Here is an 18540-nt window from a genome sequence, read left to right as displayed (position 1 = left end):
CTTTGCTTCCACCCTCGTCGTCCGAGTTCAGCCAAATCATGACGGCATTGATATCACCGATTGCTTATTGTACCGCAAATCATATCATGTCATCATAACGTGTTCATCGTACGTTTAATTTGTTGTTGATGCAACAACCCATACGGCTATATCTTAATATCACTTTCTGGTCCTGGAATAGTCCTGCCTCTGCCAACGACCTTGTTCTGATGTTCGACCTTTAAATCCCAGACGTTGGAACCTGTATTGCTGCGGTCCCCCTAGCAATCCAATAACAACTGGGACATCAGAGAGGTTTTAAGTGTGTTTGAATTCAAAGGACTAAGCAGCTAGCCAAGGACTTAAATCTTCTGCAGACTGAAACTCTGTCTCTGTGTTGTGCGTGTGTGTGTGTGTCTGTGTGTGTGTCTGTGAGCGTGTGTGACAGAGAGAGAGTGTGTGTGTGTGCGTGTGTATGCGCAACACTTTAAAGCTTTTTCTTTCTCACGATATTGAACATACTTGCATGCCATCTGAGTTAGCTTTAAGACTGCTTCTGTGGTGTGGTTCTTGGCCTACAGCAACAGCTTTGTTTTGGTGGTGGTATCGACTCGATCTAATGTTACAATCCAACCCTATCTCACACGGTGCCGTTGGTGTTGCAGCAGTGAGAACGCATGTACAGTTACCAGCCATTACAGATCCCCCGGTGAGAGAGGGCAGGGCTTGCATGCACGGGAAGAGGGAGGGGGGGGGGGGGGGGGGGGAGTGGCATCTTTAATGGCTTTAACTGCACATGTTGAGGTCAGAGGTCAGCATTAATCGACTCTTTCCATACAAAAGAAATTGGAGCTCAATGATGATGCATTTGTCAAATATGTTGGGCAATTGGTATGGCTCATTACCCTATCATTTCCATTATAATTTATTTCAAACAAGCCATCCCATTGAGTTAACCATTACTGTGTCAAAATTGTTTTACTGCTCACATTATATTCTGAAAATAATGGAACGCCGTTTCATGCTTTTTTTATTAAAGCATGAAACGTGGTTTTGACGTTTATCCTTGAATCATGAACCAATACCAGTCAATTACCAAAAACACATTTGTGATTTGCGTCGTATCTTAATTGGTGCAGAACCGGGAATCTTTTCCTTTCTTGGGGGGAACATGTATCAGCCATGCGAGTAGTATCTGACGCTTGTGTCTTCTTTTCTCTCTCTTTCAGTGTTGAGTTTCTAACTTCCCGCTGTACCTGAGCAAAGAGGAACGACAAAACAAACGTGCAATAGTCCTCGACGCAAAGACATGGGGTAGCAGACTCACGAGAGAGAGGAAAAGAGAGAGGCCATGAGAACATAAGGAGAAAGAGAGAGAGAGAGAGATAGAGAGAGAGAGAGCTGAGGGTGGAAAAACAAGAAAATATCCTGCTTTTTTTTGCTTGGTTAACGTGATAATAATCTTCTTCTTCAATCCTGTCTCTGTTGAAAGCTCCTGCTTTCCACACCCTGCTCAGGAGAACATTGAATGGACCAATGACAAGAGAGCATATGTCCATGCAACCTTTAAATTCATAATGAAGAGAGGTAATGCATTGGATGACGTAGGAAACCAATGTAGCACCAAATCCTTTGACCACAAAGCTTTTTTTAACACATTCTTTATTCAGCGTCCTCTTTTTTTTTCAGTTTTACAGTCATTCTTGTTTTCCGATCATCCTTACCTCGCAACGGACTATGCAACGTGAGAAAACGCCAGAGCCTGATGTCCTAAGTGGATCGAGACTGGCCCAGATGATGTCGTGAGGCACAGGACTATTTTATTAAAACAAGTCTCTCACAGAGTAGGACAGGATGTTACACACACACACACACGCACGCACACACACATACTGTACACACAGGATACATCCGTCAGATCCCATGCTATTTTGTCGTTGTCATCATGACCCTGTGTCATGGTCGTAGCAGTTGCCAACTTCGGGACTCCGAGGAACAAACAGGGGGCGGCTTTCATTTGAAAGCTCCCCAGATAGTTCAGCCACTCCCCTCGATTGCTGCTGGAGCCCGCCCAAACAAAAACACAGACAGATGGCAACCCTGTTGTCAGCGAGGCCTGAAGAGCGAGGGAGCAGAGGAAGGAAAGAAAAGAAAGACTGTGTGCTTTGCGGGACGGACAACAAACCGAAAGAGGACAGAATAACCTCCAATCGTCTCTTGAAAGGCAGCGACCGCGACGAGGGAGTCGACGGAAAAAGACATTGTTCTATTTTGAGTGCCCGGCACACTTTATCGTCATTTTAGCATATATCCCCTACCTCCCCCCCCCCCTCCTCTCTCTCTCTCTCTTTCTCTCTCTCTCTCTCTGTCTCTCGCGCTCTCTCTCTCGCTCGTTCTCTCCCTTTCTCCATCCCTCTCTCCCTCGTTCTCTCGGACAACGTCTTCCACTCCCTCCCTGCATCTCAGCATTGCTGCTGCTCTTTTGTAGCAAAAAAACTGCATGGCATGACCAAAAAAAAAAAAAAAAAACTGAACCCGAAGAAAGACAGTATAAAAATCCACGACCCTCCCAGCAGCAGATCAGAGTTCAAGAAAGAGCAGTCGGACTATAGAAGAGGAGGAGGAAGAGAGACCACACATTTAGATTCACTCGACTTCATCAACGCAACTCATATTTGTCTTTGTTGTTTGCCTTCCCCCCCAGCCCAAAAAAAATTGCCACCAACGCAGGCAAAAAAAACAAAATGATCCCAACAGTAAAGGATGAGGGGATTCTGTCTCTCTCTCTCTCTCTCTCTCTCTCTCTCTCTCTCCTTCTCTCTCTCTCTCTCTCTCTCTCTCTCTCTCTCTCTCTCTCTCTCTCTCTCTCTCTCTCTCTCTCTCTCTCTCTCTCTCTCTCTCTCTCTCTCTCTTAGTCCCCCAGAGTCAAGAGGGATCTCTTGCAGACTGTTTCCTCAGCACTTCTTGGGAATATGATGGAATAACAACACTGGCGACTTAGGAAGTGTGTGTTCACCACGCAAACCCCTCTTGTAAAGAAGAAAAAAGATATATATATATATATATATATATATATATATATATATATATATACAGAGAGAGATATGTATTCCAGGGAAAAAAAAAAAATTAAGGCAATGTTTTAGAATTTGAAAGTGCATTTTTATGACATTGTTTACCAGCATGAAATCTCTGCATGACTCTTTGCTCTGCAAGTCCGTCAGGTCTCAAGTCCCCACATGACAGAAGAGGGCTAGAAATCTAGAGTTCAATAAACAATGGGAAATGAAAAAAAAATACAATGAAACCTTTATGTTACATGCTATGACGTCTAATCGATGTTTAGGGTTAGCTTTAAGAGAAAAAAAAAGAGGTACTATATTTTTTTCAATAACACAAAAAAAGAAACAAAAAAAAAAGAAACCTTAGGATTGCAAGCTGCAGAGGCGTGTTTTTGTTCTGAACGTTTTGAGGTACATTCTGAACGATTTGAGGTACCCCCCCCCCCCGGCCCTCAGGGGCCCACTCCTCCCGGCCCCCAAAGTTTCCACTTCCAGGATAAAAATAGCTCTTAGGAACCCCAATATGACCCGTTTCTTATTTTTCTTTTCTTTTAGTTTTTCGTTGTAATTACCGACACTCCCATATCGTCTCTTTTACCGCCATTTTGATTAACATGGTCACCTGGCTACCAATCCACCTTCTCTTCCTCCTCCTTCCCATGAGTCTGCCTCTCATGCTTTGTCTTCTGTGTCTTCCGTGTCTAAGGCTCACCCCCCCCCCCCCCCCCCCTGACCCTCCACCCCGCCCCAAGCCGAGGCGGGGGTCCGTTCAAATCCCAGCATGCCCTTTCTATCGGCACCAACTTCCAAATGTGTTGACCTTTCCAGGCTAAGCCAAGCTAACAGTTCCCATCCAATTCGACGACTAAAATATGCATCATTTTTGCTTTGTTTCATTTATTTATAGAGCTCTTTTGTCTTTGATGTCTTTACGAAAATGTCCAAGTAAAAAATTCTCTGAGAACCTTAAAAGACCGCACTTAACCTATGACGTTAGCGGTTAGCTAGCGTGACGTTTCTAGAGCAGATCTCCTCACCTCAGGGAGCTGGTGTGGCCCTCCTGCTAGCTGAACGCTAATCAGCTGGCTAGATGTTAGCTCTAGCTAGGCTTAGTATCACTTATTCAACTATTCCACAAGAAGGCACCTTTCCAATACTAATATATTTAAAATGAATCGTAGGTGAAGATTTCTTTATAGATTAGTGAATTTAACTTTAGACAAACACACCAATTAACTCCAGAACGGCCTGAATTTCAGGCATTGTAGCGCAAGGTGTGACTTGCAATATATTATGGTGGCTATACAGGGCAGTTTTGTTGTGTTGAATAAGTTTCATTGGCGATGAATTGGTTTCATACGGCAGGCTGCTCATGTTTGTCCTGCTAAAGTGGATGTGCCAATATCCGAATATTGCAGTGTCCGATTTGACCAAGTGAGAGTGTAATAATGATGTGAACCAAAGATGGTTGTCCTTTAAAATGTATATGGAAAAATTTGTAATATCAATATTTGTTATTTGTAATTTTCTTTTTTTTATTGAGCATTCATCTCAGGGGTAACATATAGCACGCAGAAAATACCCACAGTAAACACAGGGCAGTTTGTCACAGGGACAGGAACAATAGAGAATATTTTCTTCTTCTAAATCCACCAAGCTAATGTGAATCCCTTTCATTGTGTTCCTACACACATTATGTTAAGACCACCCTCCCCCCATATAATGTTTTGTGCTCACTATTATACATGAATATTATTCTGATTACTATCATGATATGATATGGATGTAATCTTTATTTGGGGGGAATCTTGTATTTAGTTGTTTTTCTCTTTTCACAACTATGCAGTGCAGCTTTCAAATAGTCAACAATAAAGCTAGCTTACCATTGACTGTAGCTATACAGGGAGTAAAACGAAACTGTATTCATCTATTTTGTTTTTCATATCTCCAGCTCCCTTTTGTGTGGTCGATTTTACATATTGCTATGATGATACGGATTTATTGAATATTTAGTAAAGATGCTGATGGAAATGATGATTGTCATTTGATGATGACTTAACAATAATAATGCATCCATCCATGCTTTTGTATTCAAGTCTGCAGTTTTTAAACACAAACAGACTATGCAACTATCAGATACCTGCAGTAACATTGCTCTTGCTTTTGAACTCATCGTGGGATGAGAGAGGATGGCAAAAAACATGTTCTTTGTCCATATGCAAAATGTCCCCCACCTTCTCTGTCCCCCTCTCTCCCCAATATGATGTTATCTCATTTCCCCTCGCCCGACCCCGACACCACGAGTCAGCTGAGCTCAGTTTGTATTTAAAGAACTACAGACGAGCGTAACCAAGTTGCTTGATCAACCAATAACGAGACGACAGACACATCAGAGGGGAGTTTGGTGGAGAAATGAGCAAGGGAAGTGCACTGTAAGACAAGGTGAAGGGTAAAGACAGGTGTTTGTCTGCGTGTGTGTGCGAGTGTGTGCGTGTGCGTCTGTGTGTGCGTGTGTGAGTGTGTGTGTGTGTGTGTGTGTGTGTGTGTGTGTGTGTGTGTGTGTGTGTGCGTGTGCGTGTGAGTGTGTGTGCGTGTGTTCGACCTACCGTCATTCTGCAGGGACTGGGAGGGTTTTGAGCTAACCTGTGTCACTACACGTCAGTGAGGGCGAGTGAGACAGCCGAGCCCACCCTTAGTGGAACTTTACTTGAAACCCCAACGAAAATATAACATATCAACGAACCACAGCGAAAACGCAAGGGGCCGCCAACTGTCCATTGTCCCCATCCCCTCTCACCCACACACACCTCTCTCACTGAAGCCACATCTTTCTCTGTCTGCCCCTCTCCCCCCGTCAGCTCAGCCCTCCTCCTCCTCTTCCTCTTTTGTGTTTCTATGAGGAAGATGTCTCTTCTTGCATCCCTTGCTCTTGATTTTTTTTTTCTATCCCATTGTTTGGAAATGAATTCTAATGCATGGAAACTTTAAAAAGACGACTTTAACTTCTTTGTGAATGAAGGATGGCGGCGGGGGCGCTTCTCTTCGGGCCGCAGTACGGACCCCGTAGTTCCTACTCCTTTCCTGTTATCTCTGCCGGGAGCTGGCGTGACCTTGCAAATAAATGGCTCTGAAAAGACGGTTTTACGATGATCTAACCCCTCAACCCCCTTATTGTTGGCATTGTGTTTTGGAGATTATTAACACAAATTTTATTGCGCTTATCTGTATTGCTTCGTTTAGATGTGGCTCATCTCATCTGGCCATCTGTCGGCCTGTGGGGTTCACTTTCTGCTAGACTTAAATGTATCATTAGATAGAGGGATGGTGCAAAACTCCAAAGTGGAGCTGCGTTTTGGTTCCATATATGTCACTGTAGTTCAATTGACACATTGCACTGTAAGCGCAATCGCAGCTAAATAGTCAATCGAATTGTGAATGGTAAAAATGTGTAATGCATTAGTAATGCCAGTAGATGGGGCTAAAGGCCCTTGTCTCGCCGAACAGAGGTAAAAGGAAACCAGAAAGAGAAGCGTCCTGCCATAACACTGAATGGGGATTTATGCTATTGGTGACATATGTTGGGAAACAATTTTAATGTCATAACACTGGAGAGAAAAAAAATAATTATAAAAGAATCAAGAACTGTATAAAATATATTTCAAAGGAATGTTTATTATTTACCTTTTATATTTTTGAAACATGTAAAGAACAAAAGAGGTTAACACAATGTACCAATTCAACAGCATCCAAGAAAAAAGACTTATAAACAGTTGTATTATTTAAAAAGTATGAAGGTTTGACTGTGAATGCTGATTTACCTGAGCAACTCCTCTCATTTACTGATAGGATGAATAAAAAAATATCACTGAAGAATAATGAATAAAAACATAAAACTACCGGGGAAAAAGCAAATCTAATTTAAAAAGAAAATATTAAAAACTTAATAAAAACATTAAAAGCTTATGCCAAAATTTTCTATCCGTGTCTATCTTGTCTCGCTTCTTTGCTTTTCTCTTGACCGCAGAATGCATGAGTTTACAGTCACACCTTGAACTGAATTCTCTGACCCCATAAAGACTGAGACTGAGGGTAATTCATCAATTCATTCAATTGCATTTATTGTAATATATCGTTTTACCTCTAGGTGTCACTTTTTTTGCATGGTTTTAACAACATCATACTTAAGACCTGTAAGTACTTCCTAAAGATGCTTGAATAGAGAAAGAGGAAACTTTCATTCAAGAAACAATAGGGTATTCTTAGGTTGGTTTATGTTGTCTTTACTGGACCATTTACTCGTGATGAAATACGACCAGATCAAACTACGCCTACTCATGTTCGGCTGAAACACAGCCCGTTTATCAGCTACATGAGCCTCAAACTACCCTCGGCCTCCCACTGCCATAGCCGTCACTCTCGGTAGCGTACATCTGGGGCACGGCGAAGACAGCCAACCGGACGTCGGACGGATGTGGAGGTCCCGCCCCCTGGGTTCCAGAGCCCTCCTGATTGGAGGAGGCCGGGGTCAACACGGTGGTGTCGACGCGGGGATGTGCCTGGGAGAAGCTGCTCCGGTATTCGCTGCCGCTGCTGTCGGCCAATAGGAGGTCAGCGAGGGGGCGCATGGATGGCGAGGGCTCTAAGTGAGGGGCGCCGCGGCGGGGGGGGGAGGGGGCCACGCGGACACGGGCGGGGTGGGGCGAATAGGCAGGTGGGACGTCCAATCGGGAGGGAGCGCTGAGTTCGGAGCTGGGGAGGGGAGGGGTTAAGGGATGGATGAGTTAATACAGAAGGAAGACCGAAACGGGTTCAGAGGGAAAGCTTTGGGGTGGTAGATAGAGCAATCTTTGGTGTGTGTGTGTTTGCGTGTGCGTGTGTGTGTGTTTGCGTGTGGGTGTGTGTGTACAGCATGTATGTGTGTGTGTGTGTGTGTGTGTGTGTGTGTGTGTGTGTGTGTGTGTGTGTGTGTGTGTGTGTGTGTGTGTGTGTGTGTGTGTTTGGATTTGTGAGTGTGTGTGTGTGTATGTGTTTGTGTGCATTTTTGTGTGTGTGTGTGTGGTGTGTGTGTGTGTGTGTGTGTGTGTGTGTGTGTGTGTGTGTGTGTGTGTGGTGTGTGTGTGTGTGTGTGTGTGTGTGTGTGTGTGTGTGCCTGCTTGTGTACGTGTGACAGAGAGCATGACCCTAGCTGGCACCAGCTGAATTTCAAATCCCAAAACCACCCACAGCCCCCCCCCCCGACCCCCAGCTGCGGACCCCACGATAGGGAGCCCAACGTGGGGGTAGGGACAGCCGGGGTACACGTACCGCTGGAAGCGCCGGAAGCTAGCATGAGCCGTGCTAACAGGAGGCTCCACCAACCACCGCGCCGAGTCAAGCTGCTCATACAGGCTCTGGGACGGCAGACACACACACACACACACACACACACACACACACACACACACACACACACACACACACACACACACACACACACACACGTCACGAGGTGAAACAGCACTGCTAATACAATAGTTGCATTTTTTTTTATCATCATATTGTTTATTATGCTGGGGTCTAGCTCACCCTCAGAGTGTCATAGTGCTGTGGGACGGGGTCTAGCTCACCCTCAGAGTGTCATAGTGCTGTGGGACGGGGTCTAGCTCACCCTCAGAGTGTCGTAGTGCTGTGGGACGGGGTCTAGCTCACCCTCAGGGTGTCATAGTGCTGTGGGACGGGGTCTAGCTCACCCTCAGAGTGTCGTAGTGCTGTGGGACGGGGTCTAGCTCACCCTCAGGGTGTCATAGTGCTGTGGGACGGGGTCTAGCTCACCCTCAGGGTGTCATAGTGTTGTGGGACGGGGTCTAGCTCACCCTCAGGGTGTCATAGTGCTGTGGGACTGGGGGGTGCGGTGCCTGTAGCCCCCGGTATCGATCCCGGGCCTCGCTGAGCGGAGCGGACAGAACGCGCAGGGAGGGGCACTCCTTCAGCTGGGCGGAGGGAGACAGAAACAGCATGATAATAAATGTATCCATGTATTTAATATCACCTGTAAACGTCCCACGCTAACCCAGTGAGCTCCCCTTCGGGATGCACAATAATGAATTTTTAATAAACAACTTCTAAGACCATTTTATATATTTTTGTATAGATAAAATTTCATTTGAATAGGTATTCCTTTTCCTTTGACGGAATTCCTCACGGATTCTTGCGAGTGAAAACGCAGAATCCATGAGGGTGTCCCGGGTCCCGCCTCACCCGCTGGGCCAGGGGGGCGATGCGGTGGGAGGTCCAGTGTGGGGGAGCCTTGGGGTAACGGGTCTGGACCTGCCAGCCGGCCTGGGGCCGCCCGGCGTGCGCTGTCCCCGACGTGGTGCCCGGGGCCGCGGGAGCTGAACGGGCGACCCGCTGAAGAATTGGGGGAAGGGGTCCGTCCTGTCGACAGATGTGTCTACATTCACTGTGTTGTCACGCTCACCAAAGCACCACCCGTTCGCTTTGGGTTAAGCAACAGGCTACACAATCGTCATCAAATTGGTTTGGGTTAAGCTACAGGCTTTGTGTTAAGCTACAGGCTACAGAATCGTCAAAGTGCATATTATCCGAGGGACAACAACGGCATTGATTTGCAGTGCTTCAACCATTAATACATTGACCTCCGATCTTTCAGCGCTACATTTCACAGCAGGTTTTAAATGGAGATTCATTTAAAATAGTATGACCTGTGGTTTGGGTCAATAGCACTCCTGGTAGGACTACATGGCGTACCTCCTTATTGGTACTGGGAGACATGCTTTTGATTCTTGATTAAATATTGTTCTCTCCATATAGCCTACTGTCCACCTCTAAGGCCGCGACAGGGGGGCGGGTCCGAGCCGGCTGTCCTGCATGTGTCACCTGTCTGTCTCTTTCGGATCGAGGAATTCAAAGCCGCCCAGATTCTGCACCTACTGTCTCCATCTATTCAAAGTTCAACTGTAGTCTATTTAAATTTAAGGTCAGCCACCCTCTGACTTTTGGAAAGCGCATCCGAGTACCCGTCAGTGACTTAAATAATCAATCAAAGACATGTCTGTGGCACTGTGTCCAAATGGCCTCTAATAGGGAGGGGAGCTCTTAAAGGGTATTCAAAAGATAACATCTGTAGCACTCTTAAAAACATTTATATCAAAAGATGTATAGACTCAAGACATGCATTGATCATGTGACCAGCTTAATGCCCAACTTATAGTGCAAAACGCGCCATCACTTATGGAGTCATGGCGCTTTAAAGTGTCTGCAAGGGACGGAGCGTAAAGTCAATGATCATTCAGGAACACCCACCTTGCCGACCACCTCCACCTTGAAGGGTGGAGGTCGCGAGTACCTGAGGCCGATCTCATAGCTGGTCTGCGGGATCTCTCCGCCCCGTGGCTCAGCGAGACCCATATACCCGCACTTGTGAACTATCTAAACCCGCAGGAACCAACGACCCAGTCTTTAGTGGGACATAACTCTGGTACAACGGTAAAGCAGATTATTGGTGGATCATCGACATGCAGAAAGGAAGAGAATAGATTTCTGTTTAGTTGTCGCCATGGCAATTGAGCTTGTTTATCTTCTCCTGTGACTTTTACGCTCTGTTCAGTATTCACGACGTGCGCAACGCAGGTTACGTTCTTTTTTCTACTACTTTCTATACAGGCCCTTTACAAAACCTATACTATATTATTATTGTTGTTAAATAATAATAATCACTAACAACAGATAATTATACTAATATTATAACATTGGACTCAAATCCTTGCAAGAAAAAAAAGTATTTATTGAAATTCAAGCAGTAACAGGCACAAGGTGTTTGGTTCCCATCACATGAAGGGAGTGAGTGTAAGAGTAAGACTAAAGTGCAGCCAGTTTCCGCCGGTTCATCTGTCCATCATTCCAGCGACGGTCATTCGTTGGCCTAGCCTAGCAGGACTCGGGTCTGGACTTGGCCGCCCTGCAGCGCAGAACCTTCAGGAAGCTGTCGATCTTGTGGGAGTCGCGGCGGAAGCAGGACAGCAGGAAGTGGAAGTTGACCAGCTTGGTGGGGTTGTCCTCGCCCAGGTCTGGGCCCCCGTTGTAGGGCAGGTAGGACAGGTACTGGGAGGCGGGGCCCATCTGCTCCACAGGGCAGGTAGGGTAGACCAGGTTAGGTCTGTTTGTTTTACTGTATATTGTTGTGTTGCTTTCTGTTGTGTTGTGTTGCGTTGTATATAACTGTATTGTGTTGCTTTCTGTTGTGTTGTATTGTGTTGCATTTTACTGAATCGCTTTGTATTGGATTGGATTGAGTTGTGTTGCGCACACACAAATTCACGCATGCACACACACAAAAACCGCCACGCACAAACATAAACACACACACCTCCACCCCCAGGCCCACCTCCACCCCCCCAGGCCCACCTCCACCCCCAGGCCCCCCTCCCCCCCCGGGCCCCACCTTGCTGGAGAGGACGTCCAGGCCGTCCTGCAGGCTGGAGGCGTGGTCCAGCAGCTCCAGCAGCCGGGTGGACACCAGGCCCTGGGCGGCGGCGGGCAGCGAGCCCGACTCCTGGGACAGGATCAGCAGCGGTCGGACCCAGGCCTGGAGCAGCGAGCGGGCCAGGGACATCAGCTCCGCCTCCTGGGTGGGGGGGGGGGGGGGGGGGGGGGGGGGGGGGGGGGGGGGGGGGGGCGTTCACATTCAGACGGCCCGTGTCTCTCATCGGCTGGACGGCTTCAGAGCAGGAAGCGTGGAAGCCTTTTTAAAAATGGCACTCTGAGCGGGAACTTGTGTAAGGGACGGACGTCTGTTTGTGATTGGTTCAGGCAGAACTGTCACTGCTCCTCCCTACGAAATGATTCACTTTCCCTCTTGTATGTGTGAATGTTTTTACAGTTTTTTATTTAATAAATCACTTTGAAGAACCAGGCAGGATAGTCCAACGCAGTTGTTGTCAGCCAGTGGGCCGGGCCCCGGTTTTGGCTGACCTGAAATGCATTCAGGGTTGCGGGAGATTTGATTTGATGTTGGCAGGGTTAAAGCACAAAATGAAACAGGAAACTTTTCTGGTTATGATTGTTGTGGCGAGGCTGTTGGACACGATCCACTAGATGTCTCATGCATGTGATATGCATATTTATTTTTGTTTGAAGAACCTACATGAGGTAAACCGGGAAGTGGAATCATTTATTTCCTAAATCTAGATCTTATGTTCCTCTCTTCACTCTCTTCTTTCTTTATCCTTCGCTTCTGCCTGTTCTTCTATTGTCTCTTTATTCTTTGATGGCTTTGTTGTCGCGTTTTGCCATCGAGTACATTACATTGGTGGCAAAACATTCACACTTACATTTAGGGAATTAAGCAGATGCTTTTACACAATAAGTACTTGTGAGTACTTGTATTTGTCAGAAGAAAGAGAAACAAAAAAAAATCGCCGTCGGTAAAGTAAAGATGTTCATCGAGACAAGTCCCAAGCACTTACAATCGCTAGGTTAACCCATTCCCTGTGTACAACAAAGATAGCTCGGGTAAGATGATACACCCATCACACCCTCTGTCTGCTCGCTAACGACAGCGACGGGATTTCCCTGTGAGGTGCTTTTGATAAAAAAAAGCTTCTACTGGTTGCCGTGCGTTAAGCGTGTGACGGAGAGGGCCACGGACTGTAGGAGGGCTCGGAGACGGGAGGCGAGAGAGGGACACTTACGCTCACACTCAGAGTCTGCTCCTTGTCGTTGGGCGTCTGTAGGGACGAGGTGTGGCACATGTTGGGGCGGGGGATCAGCAGACGTCCCACGGAGGGCAGGTGACTGTCCTGCGGCGCAACCAGAAAGAGAATGTTCTTCATGCAAAAAAAACAACTTTTCTGATCAAAGTATCAATCGCTGCACACCTCACGAGACACATGATGCATTGATCTCTTCCTCACACACTCTCACTGGAGATGGGGGGGGGGGGGGGGGGGGGGGGGGGGGGGGGGGGGGGGGCTGACCATGTGTCGGGTGAGCGAGGTGCTGATGGAGTGCAGGGTGTCAGAGCGTTGGGACGCCCTGTCCAGGAGGTCGCTGACCGGGACGGCCTGGCAGGCGGCCATGATGCTCAGCACTGAGGGGGAGAGAAGGGGAGCAGGGGGAGGAAGGTCATCCAGGGGGGGATAGTACCGTGGAATCGATGTTACAGTTAGAAGAGATGGACAATAATGGCAATTAATAGAGAATGTAAGTTAAATAAATACAAAAATGTTAAACACACAAAAGAGGAAAAATAAAACAGGTGTTGGGGAGAATAAACTATTGTGACTAAACTGAAATGTTACTGTAATCCGACCACACACATATGTGAATACACACATACACAAAAACACACAACTTGCATCTGACCTGTAAGGCAGACACTGGTTCCTTGTGATCTTCTGTCCGCCATCTCTTCTTTTTCTTCTTCTTCGTCTTCTTCCTTTTCTTGGTCTCTGCAGGTTCTTCTTGGTCCTCTGTGAGTCTGTCCATCCCCATCTTCTCCCCTGCTTTATATACGGGCTACGCTCATGTGTTTATGCAGCGCTGTGGGGAAGGACGCACTAATTGTTTCTCAGTCTAAGTCGTTTGTTCAAGTACCATAATGAGAAACATGGACCGAGATGTGCCTTTGTGGATCAGGTTGAACCACAATCAGAGTTCCAAAGTGTCATCCAATGAGTGTGTGTGTGTGTGTGTTGTGTGTGTGTGTGTGGGGTGTGTGTGTGTGTGGTGTGTGTGTGTGTGTGTGTGTGTGTGTGTGTGTGCGTGCGTGTGCGTGCGTGCGTGTGTGTGTGGTGTGTGTGTGTGTGTGGTTGTGTGTGTGTGTGTGTGTGTGTGTCTGTTGTGTGTGTGTGTGTGTGTGTTTGTGTGTGTGTGTATGCGATTGTGTGTGTGCGTGCGTGCATCTGTGTCTGTGTGTGCGCACGTGTTTTGGTGTGGGGCTGTCTCTGTGTGTGTGTGTGTGTGTGTGTGTGTTGTGTGTGTGTGTGTGTGTGTGTGTGTGTGTGTGTGTGTCCAAGTAGAAGTGTGGAATAATGTACTGACTTGCCTAATTAAGTAGATGAATGAAAACATTAATGATGATTTACGCATGTAAGGACCTTGAACGCACCTTGCTTTTCCATCACAGATTTCCATTCTCCTTTCATTTTTTGAACTAAATATAATAAATGAAGTGAACTCATACAAAGAAAATATAAAATCTGAAGACAACGTGAACATTGTCAACGGGAGAAATTTGTTAAAATGTTAAAGTAAAGTGAAACGTTGTCATTGATATGTTAGCACTGTTGAAATTCTGAGCATGATGACATTATTTTACGTATAATTGAAAACTATATACTATTCTTGGATCAAACATCAATAGTTAATTCTTTATTTATTTGTATTAAAAATAAAACAAATAATTTATAATATATTTATATGTAGTATTATTCTCCTTATTTTAAATATTATATTCATGAATAAAATGTTAATGTAATTAATAAAGTCTTAATTAGCCTTCAAGAGATACTGCAATGTAAGTTCAACTAATGATAAACGTACATAATGTGTACCGATGAAGAATAACTTATTTTTAGGACACTTCTTGACAGCCACATTTGATTGAATGTTATAGCCGGTTCATGGAAAGATACAGGCAGCAAAACTACCAAGCATTCGTTCAATGAGACAATGGCTTTCCATGATCTCTATAGGGAAACGTACACATCTTGGGCGGTAACAACAAAGGGACCATCGTGGAGAGTTTGGGATTGGCCATGGCTGAGATACCAAGTTAAATTGCAATACACTATAGGGAAAGTGGACATGTCTGCAAGGCTGCCAGACAGCTAAAGGAATCGACACAATGAAGGAGGCCTCAATGGGTGGAAATGCAAATGCAAACTCTTTCAGTTGGAGAGGAAGGGAGGTATATCTAGGTCAAATGAGAACGTATGCAAATTATTTTTCAGCTAATCATTTCACTAGTAATTACTACTATTACTATTACTACTATTACTTTTGATCTTTGCCCTTGACTACAATGTCTGCTCATGGACAAAGTGTCATGACTCTGACATGCTTGGCTCCCCTGGACTATGTTCTGCTACCCTATAGTTTACCCATGAGCCTTTGCGTATTGGATCTATTTTAGTGACTTTTTAACTATGTCCGTATGCATACCTCGTAAACCTTATCCGTCTGTACACCAGCCTGCCGACCAACCTAAACGACAGAATAGGTCGTCTATGTAGGTCGTCTGAAACCACCCATATCAACGTTTTATTCCCTTATCGACAGCAATATGTCACTTGTGTCAAGGTTTGGTCTTGCCAGATAAAAATGGATGACATTTGTTTTATTCTCTGCAGTTTAAGCATTAAAGTGCGTTTTGATAACTTTTCTAGTGATAGATGTGCATTTTCATTTGCCATCTTCAATCAGTGAATGTATGATGTTTCGTTTATTAGTTAATGCAATGTTTTCCATCGCTGCCATTGTGATTCATATGGACGCAGCTTGCATGTTGTTTGAATCTATGTCTTTGCGTTGCATAGTTATCTGAGTTGGGGGGAAGACAGGACGGATTAGGAGGAGATGCTTTGTAAGACATAACGGACTTCATGTTCGCTTTACTTCTGACCGTAAAATCCACCCCATAACCCAATTTTATGCATACATTTTTCCATCAAAGATGATCATAACAATAATTCCTCTGTTTTCGAAGCATAACATACAATCATTAAATAAAAGGTGGAAAAACACATTCTAAAAGGCTACTGCAATTATCAGCATGGGGGTCATAGAAATACATAAGTGACACTTATTGTATGAGGGGGCACAGAGACGACTTGGAGTGAGATTGGGCCTAAAAATTTGTTTTGTTTGGTTCCGGTTTCCGACCGACCCTGTCAATTAATGTGCGACCCAAACTATTTTATGAGCTTTATAAAAAACTATAATTATGTTTTTCTACAGCACCTCTTCATTCTGTACAAGGAGGAGCGAATTTTCTCGTCTTTAATGAAAACAACCTACCTATCATTCGCTGCCCGCTGGAAAAAATAAAATAAAAAAATAAAATAAATTCCCTACCTACCCTTGACCTCAACTGACAACAAACAGGAACCAAACTTTTTTTTTTTTTGGCCCTAAGGTGTCTGGTCGCTTTTATATGATCAGAGCATTATGATAGTTAGTAGTTATGTAGTTAGTAGTTATGTAGTTAGTAGTTATGTAAGTTAGTAGGTGACCTCTGAGCCAAGGACACTTGGGTGGGAGCTGTTGGCCTGGGGGCTCTTACGCAACGGTGTAACCCGACCCCCCCCACCCACCCCCCCCTCCCCCGGGGTCAAAGGGCCACGGTTTCGGTGACGGGTCTCAGTCACGAGCTCCTGGAACAAGTTTTTCAGGTATCAGAGCAGGAGGACCCTGCCTAACTCAGTGTGTCTGTGTGCACCTCATTCCACTGTCTCGCGGGCCTCACTTAAGAGAGACTCTGCTTTAAAAAACAGCCCCCTTCGGGCAGACTATTCTCTGCAAGCGCTAGAAATGCAATTTCCAAGATATGTCATTCCTGGGACCCAGGGGGAACGTGTAGAGCAGTTACGTGTCTACGCATCTTGAAAGGGAACAAAAAAGAGCCGTGGCCTCCAACCTTGCAGTAAATGGGCGTAAAAACGGCGTCGGTTTTAATGTTCCCATTTCCCGCTGAGACGGAGATACGACCTTATGCATTGAGCCTTGTGAAGACCGATGGCCTGGGGACACGTTTTAAACACATAGGGTCAAAAGGTCAAAAAGCCAGGGTCCTTATGAGGTATAAAAAGTTCCTGTGAATTTCGTTCACAACCTGTTTTGATACAAGACCACGAGATGGAGTATTTTCTGAGGCTTTTTTTGTTTCTTCCAGTAGGGCTAGAGCCCCCAAACCGTATATCTGTCCTAGTGATTGAGGCCCTCTTTCAAATAAAAAGACACCCCAGCTCTCTAGGTCCCTCCCAAGTGTCCTTGACCCCTAGGTCACTTATTACATAACTTCCTTTATGGGGTTAGAACTTAATGTATATAGATCTACCATTTAAGTAACCATAAAAAATGTTATCAAAGCACCTTGTATGCCGAAACTATCTTGAAATTTTTGCTTTTCAAATAAAATGAATGCCATCCATTTGCCATCCATTTGCCATCCAGACCTTGACACACGTACATATTGACGTTTTATTCGAACAGTCGATAGGGGGCTAAAACATTTATGTGGGTCGTTTTAGACGACCAATGCAGACAACCTATGCTCATGTCTAGTTTGGAGAGGTGTGGTTTCTCCCGCACATATAGTGTACAGTGGTGCATGTATTGTACAGGTATACAGTGACCTTCAGGAAGGCTCTAACCTTGACTCTACACACACATACACACTCTTCTGACCTCCAATATTTTCCGTGCATTAAGCCGTTTGGGCACAACCACCAACTTGATGCCAGCTCAGATTTCTATAGGGCCCAAACGTGTGTGTGTGTGTGTGTCTGTGTGTGTGTGTGTGTGTGTGTGCGTGTGTGCGTGCGTGCGTGCGTGCGTGCGTGCGTGCGTGCGTGCGTGCGTGCGTGCGTGCGTGCGTGCGTGCGTGCGTGTCTGTTCATGTTTGTGTGTGCGTGCGTGTGTGTGTTTGTGTGTGTGTGAGTGCCTGTGCATTAGCCTGGGTGTGTGTCTGTGCGTGTTCAGTGGTGTGCCTATTTGCGCGTGTATGAATGTATAAACAACAAACAGATATGCACACTGCCTCAGGGCATGAGTGATCCTCTCTAGTCTCAACTCAGCAAGGTATGGAAACACTAACTCAGCAGAGGTGAATATCTGCGCCCTGATCACACACCCAAACACCCAAGACAGAGTGTATGAGGAGAGAGGAGAGAGTGAGAAAGTTGCCCTTAATCAAAATCAGAATCATATGAGGACATTAAACATCTGATAAAGGAACTAACCGTATTCTCTCTCTCTCTCTCTCTCTCTCTCTCTCTCTCTCTCTCTCTCTCTCTCTCTCTCTCTTCTCTCTCTCCTCTCTCTCTCTCCTCCTCCTCTCTCTCTCCTCTCTCCTCCTCTCTCCCTCCATCTCGCTCTCCCTCTCGCCTCCTCCTTCTCTCTCCTCCTCTCTCCTCTCCTCTCCCTCTCTCCCTCGTCTCTCCTCCCTCTCTCCCTCACCTCTCCTCCCTCTCTCCTCTCTCTCTCTCCTCATCTTCTCTCGTCTCATCTCTCTCTCCTCATCGCTTATTGGCATGAAAAAAGAAAATACAGAATTCTCTCTCTCCCTCTCTCACGCGCTTTCAGAGAGAGCACATTTTCCCCTCTGTCTCTGTTCCTTCTCCTATTTCTCCCTCTTCTCTATTTTTAAGTCCTACTTCCCTGTTCCTATATGAACCGACACATGGTCCTTCATAAGGTACCCACTTGGCAGGTAGAGACCTGTCTTTCTCCCGTCCCTTATAGAAATGTGTGTGCGTGTGTGTGTGAATAGGAAGAACAT

General features: G+C 45.7%; 3 protein-coding genes across 4 annotated transcripts in view; 1 reads left to right on the top strand and 2 right to left on the bottom strand.

The window, feature by feature from the left end:
- Positions 1 to 2525, top strand: part of kcnc3a (potassium voltage-gated channel, Shaw-related subfamily, member 3a) — a gene marked incomplete at its 5' end in the record, with an annotated part of 32569 nt that extends 30044 nt beyond the window's left edge. The window contains 1 exon segment of the mRNA XM_030345300.1: positions 1209 to 2525. Within this exon segment, the coding sequence (XP_030201160.1) occupies positions 1209 to 1222 (14 nt within the window).
- A 4168-nt stretch (positions 2526 to 6693) lies between these two features.
- Positions 6694 to 10631, bottom strand: saxo3 (stabilizer of axonemal microtubules 3). 2 transcript variants are annotated; one of them, XR_003974315.1, is made up of 6 exons: positions 10344 to 10631; positions 9279 to 9455; positions 8894 to 9010; positions 8346 to 8431; positions 7126 to 7790; positions 6694 to 7094 (listed from the first exon to the last, which is right to left on the bottom strand). XR_003974315.1 is itself a non-coding variant. In XM_030345314.1 (5 exons), exons 1-5 carry the CDS (start codon positions 10446 to 10448, stop codon positions 7418 to 7420), a joined length of 858 nt encoding a protein of 285 aa, XP_030201174.1. In that variant the 5' UTR covers positions 10449 to 10631; the 3' UTR covers positions 6694 to 7417. The 2 variants fall into 2 exon arrangements, 1 of the variants encoding a protein (XP_030201174.1); XM_030345314.1 differs by having other exon boundaries at positions 6694 to 7790.
- Positions 10632 to 10820: 189 nt separating this feature from the next.
- On the bottom strand, positions 10821 to 13794 carry prl (prolactin). Its single transcript, XM_030350415.1, has 5 exons — positions 13404 to 13794; positions 13016 to 13128; positions 12731 to 12838; positions 11482 to 11664; positions 10821 to 11159 (listed from the first exon to the last, which is right to left on the bottom strand). The coding sequence occupies exons 1-5, from the start codon at positions 13444 to 13446 to the stop codon at positions 10968 to 10970; spliced, it is 639 nt and encodes a 212-aa protein (XP_030206275.1). The 5' UTR covers positions 13447 to 13794; the 3' UTR covers positions 10821 to 10967.
- Positions 13795 to 18540: the final 4746 nt, after the last annotated feature.

Source organism: Gadus morhua, chromosome 2 (genome assembly GCF_902167405.1).
Source record: "Gadus morhua chromosome 2, gadMor3.0, whole genome shotgun sequence".
Taxonomy (NCBI): Eukaryota; Metazoa; Chordata; class Actinopteri; order Gadiformes; family Gadidae; genus Gadus; species Gadus morhua.
This window is presented reverse-complemented; position numbering and strand designations above follow the sequence as displayed.

Bases quoted from the DNA above. Each gene is read 5' to 3' on its own strand.
- prl (XM_030350415.1), bottom strand. From the start codon at position 13,446: ATGGCGGACAGAAGATCACAAGGAACCAGTGTCTGCCTTACAG. The intron at 13,129-13,403 runs GTCAGATGCAAG...TCTCCCCCTCAG, and splicing joins AACCAGTGTCTGCCTTACAG to TGCTGAGCATCATGGCCGCC. The intron at 11,665-12,730 runs GTAAGTGTCCCT...CCCCCCACCCAG, and splicing joins AGCAGACTCTGAGTGTGAGC to GAGGCGGAGCTGATGTCCCT.
- saxo3 (XM_030345314.1), bottom strand. From the start codon at position 10,448: ATGGGTCTCGCTGAGCCACGGGGCGGAGAGATCCCGCAGACCAGCTAT. The intron at 9,011-9,278 runs GTGAGGCGGGAC...CCCTCCGCCCAG, and splicing joins TCGCCCCCCTGGCCCAGCGG to CTGAAGGAGTGCCCCTCCCT. The intron at 8,432-8,893 runs GTGAGCTAGACC...CTGCCGTCCCAG, and splicing joins AGCACTATGACACCCTGAGG to AGCCTGTATGAGCAGCTTGA.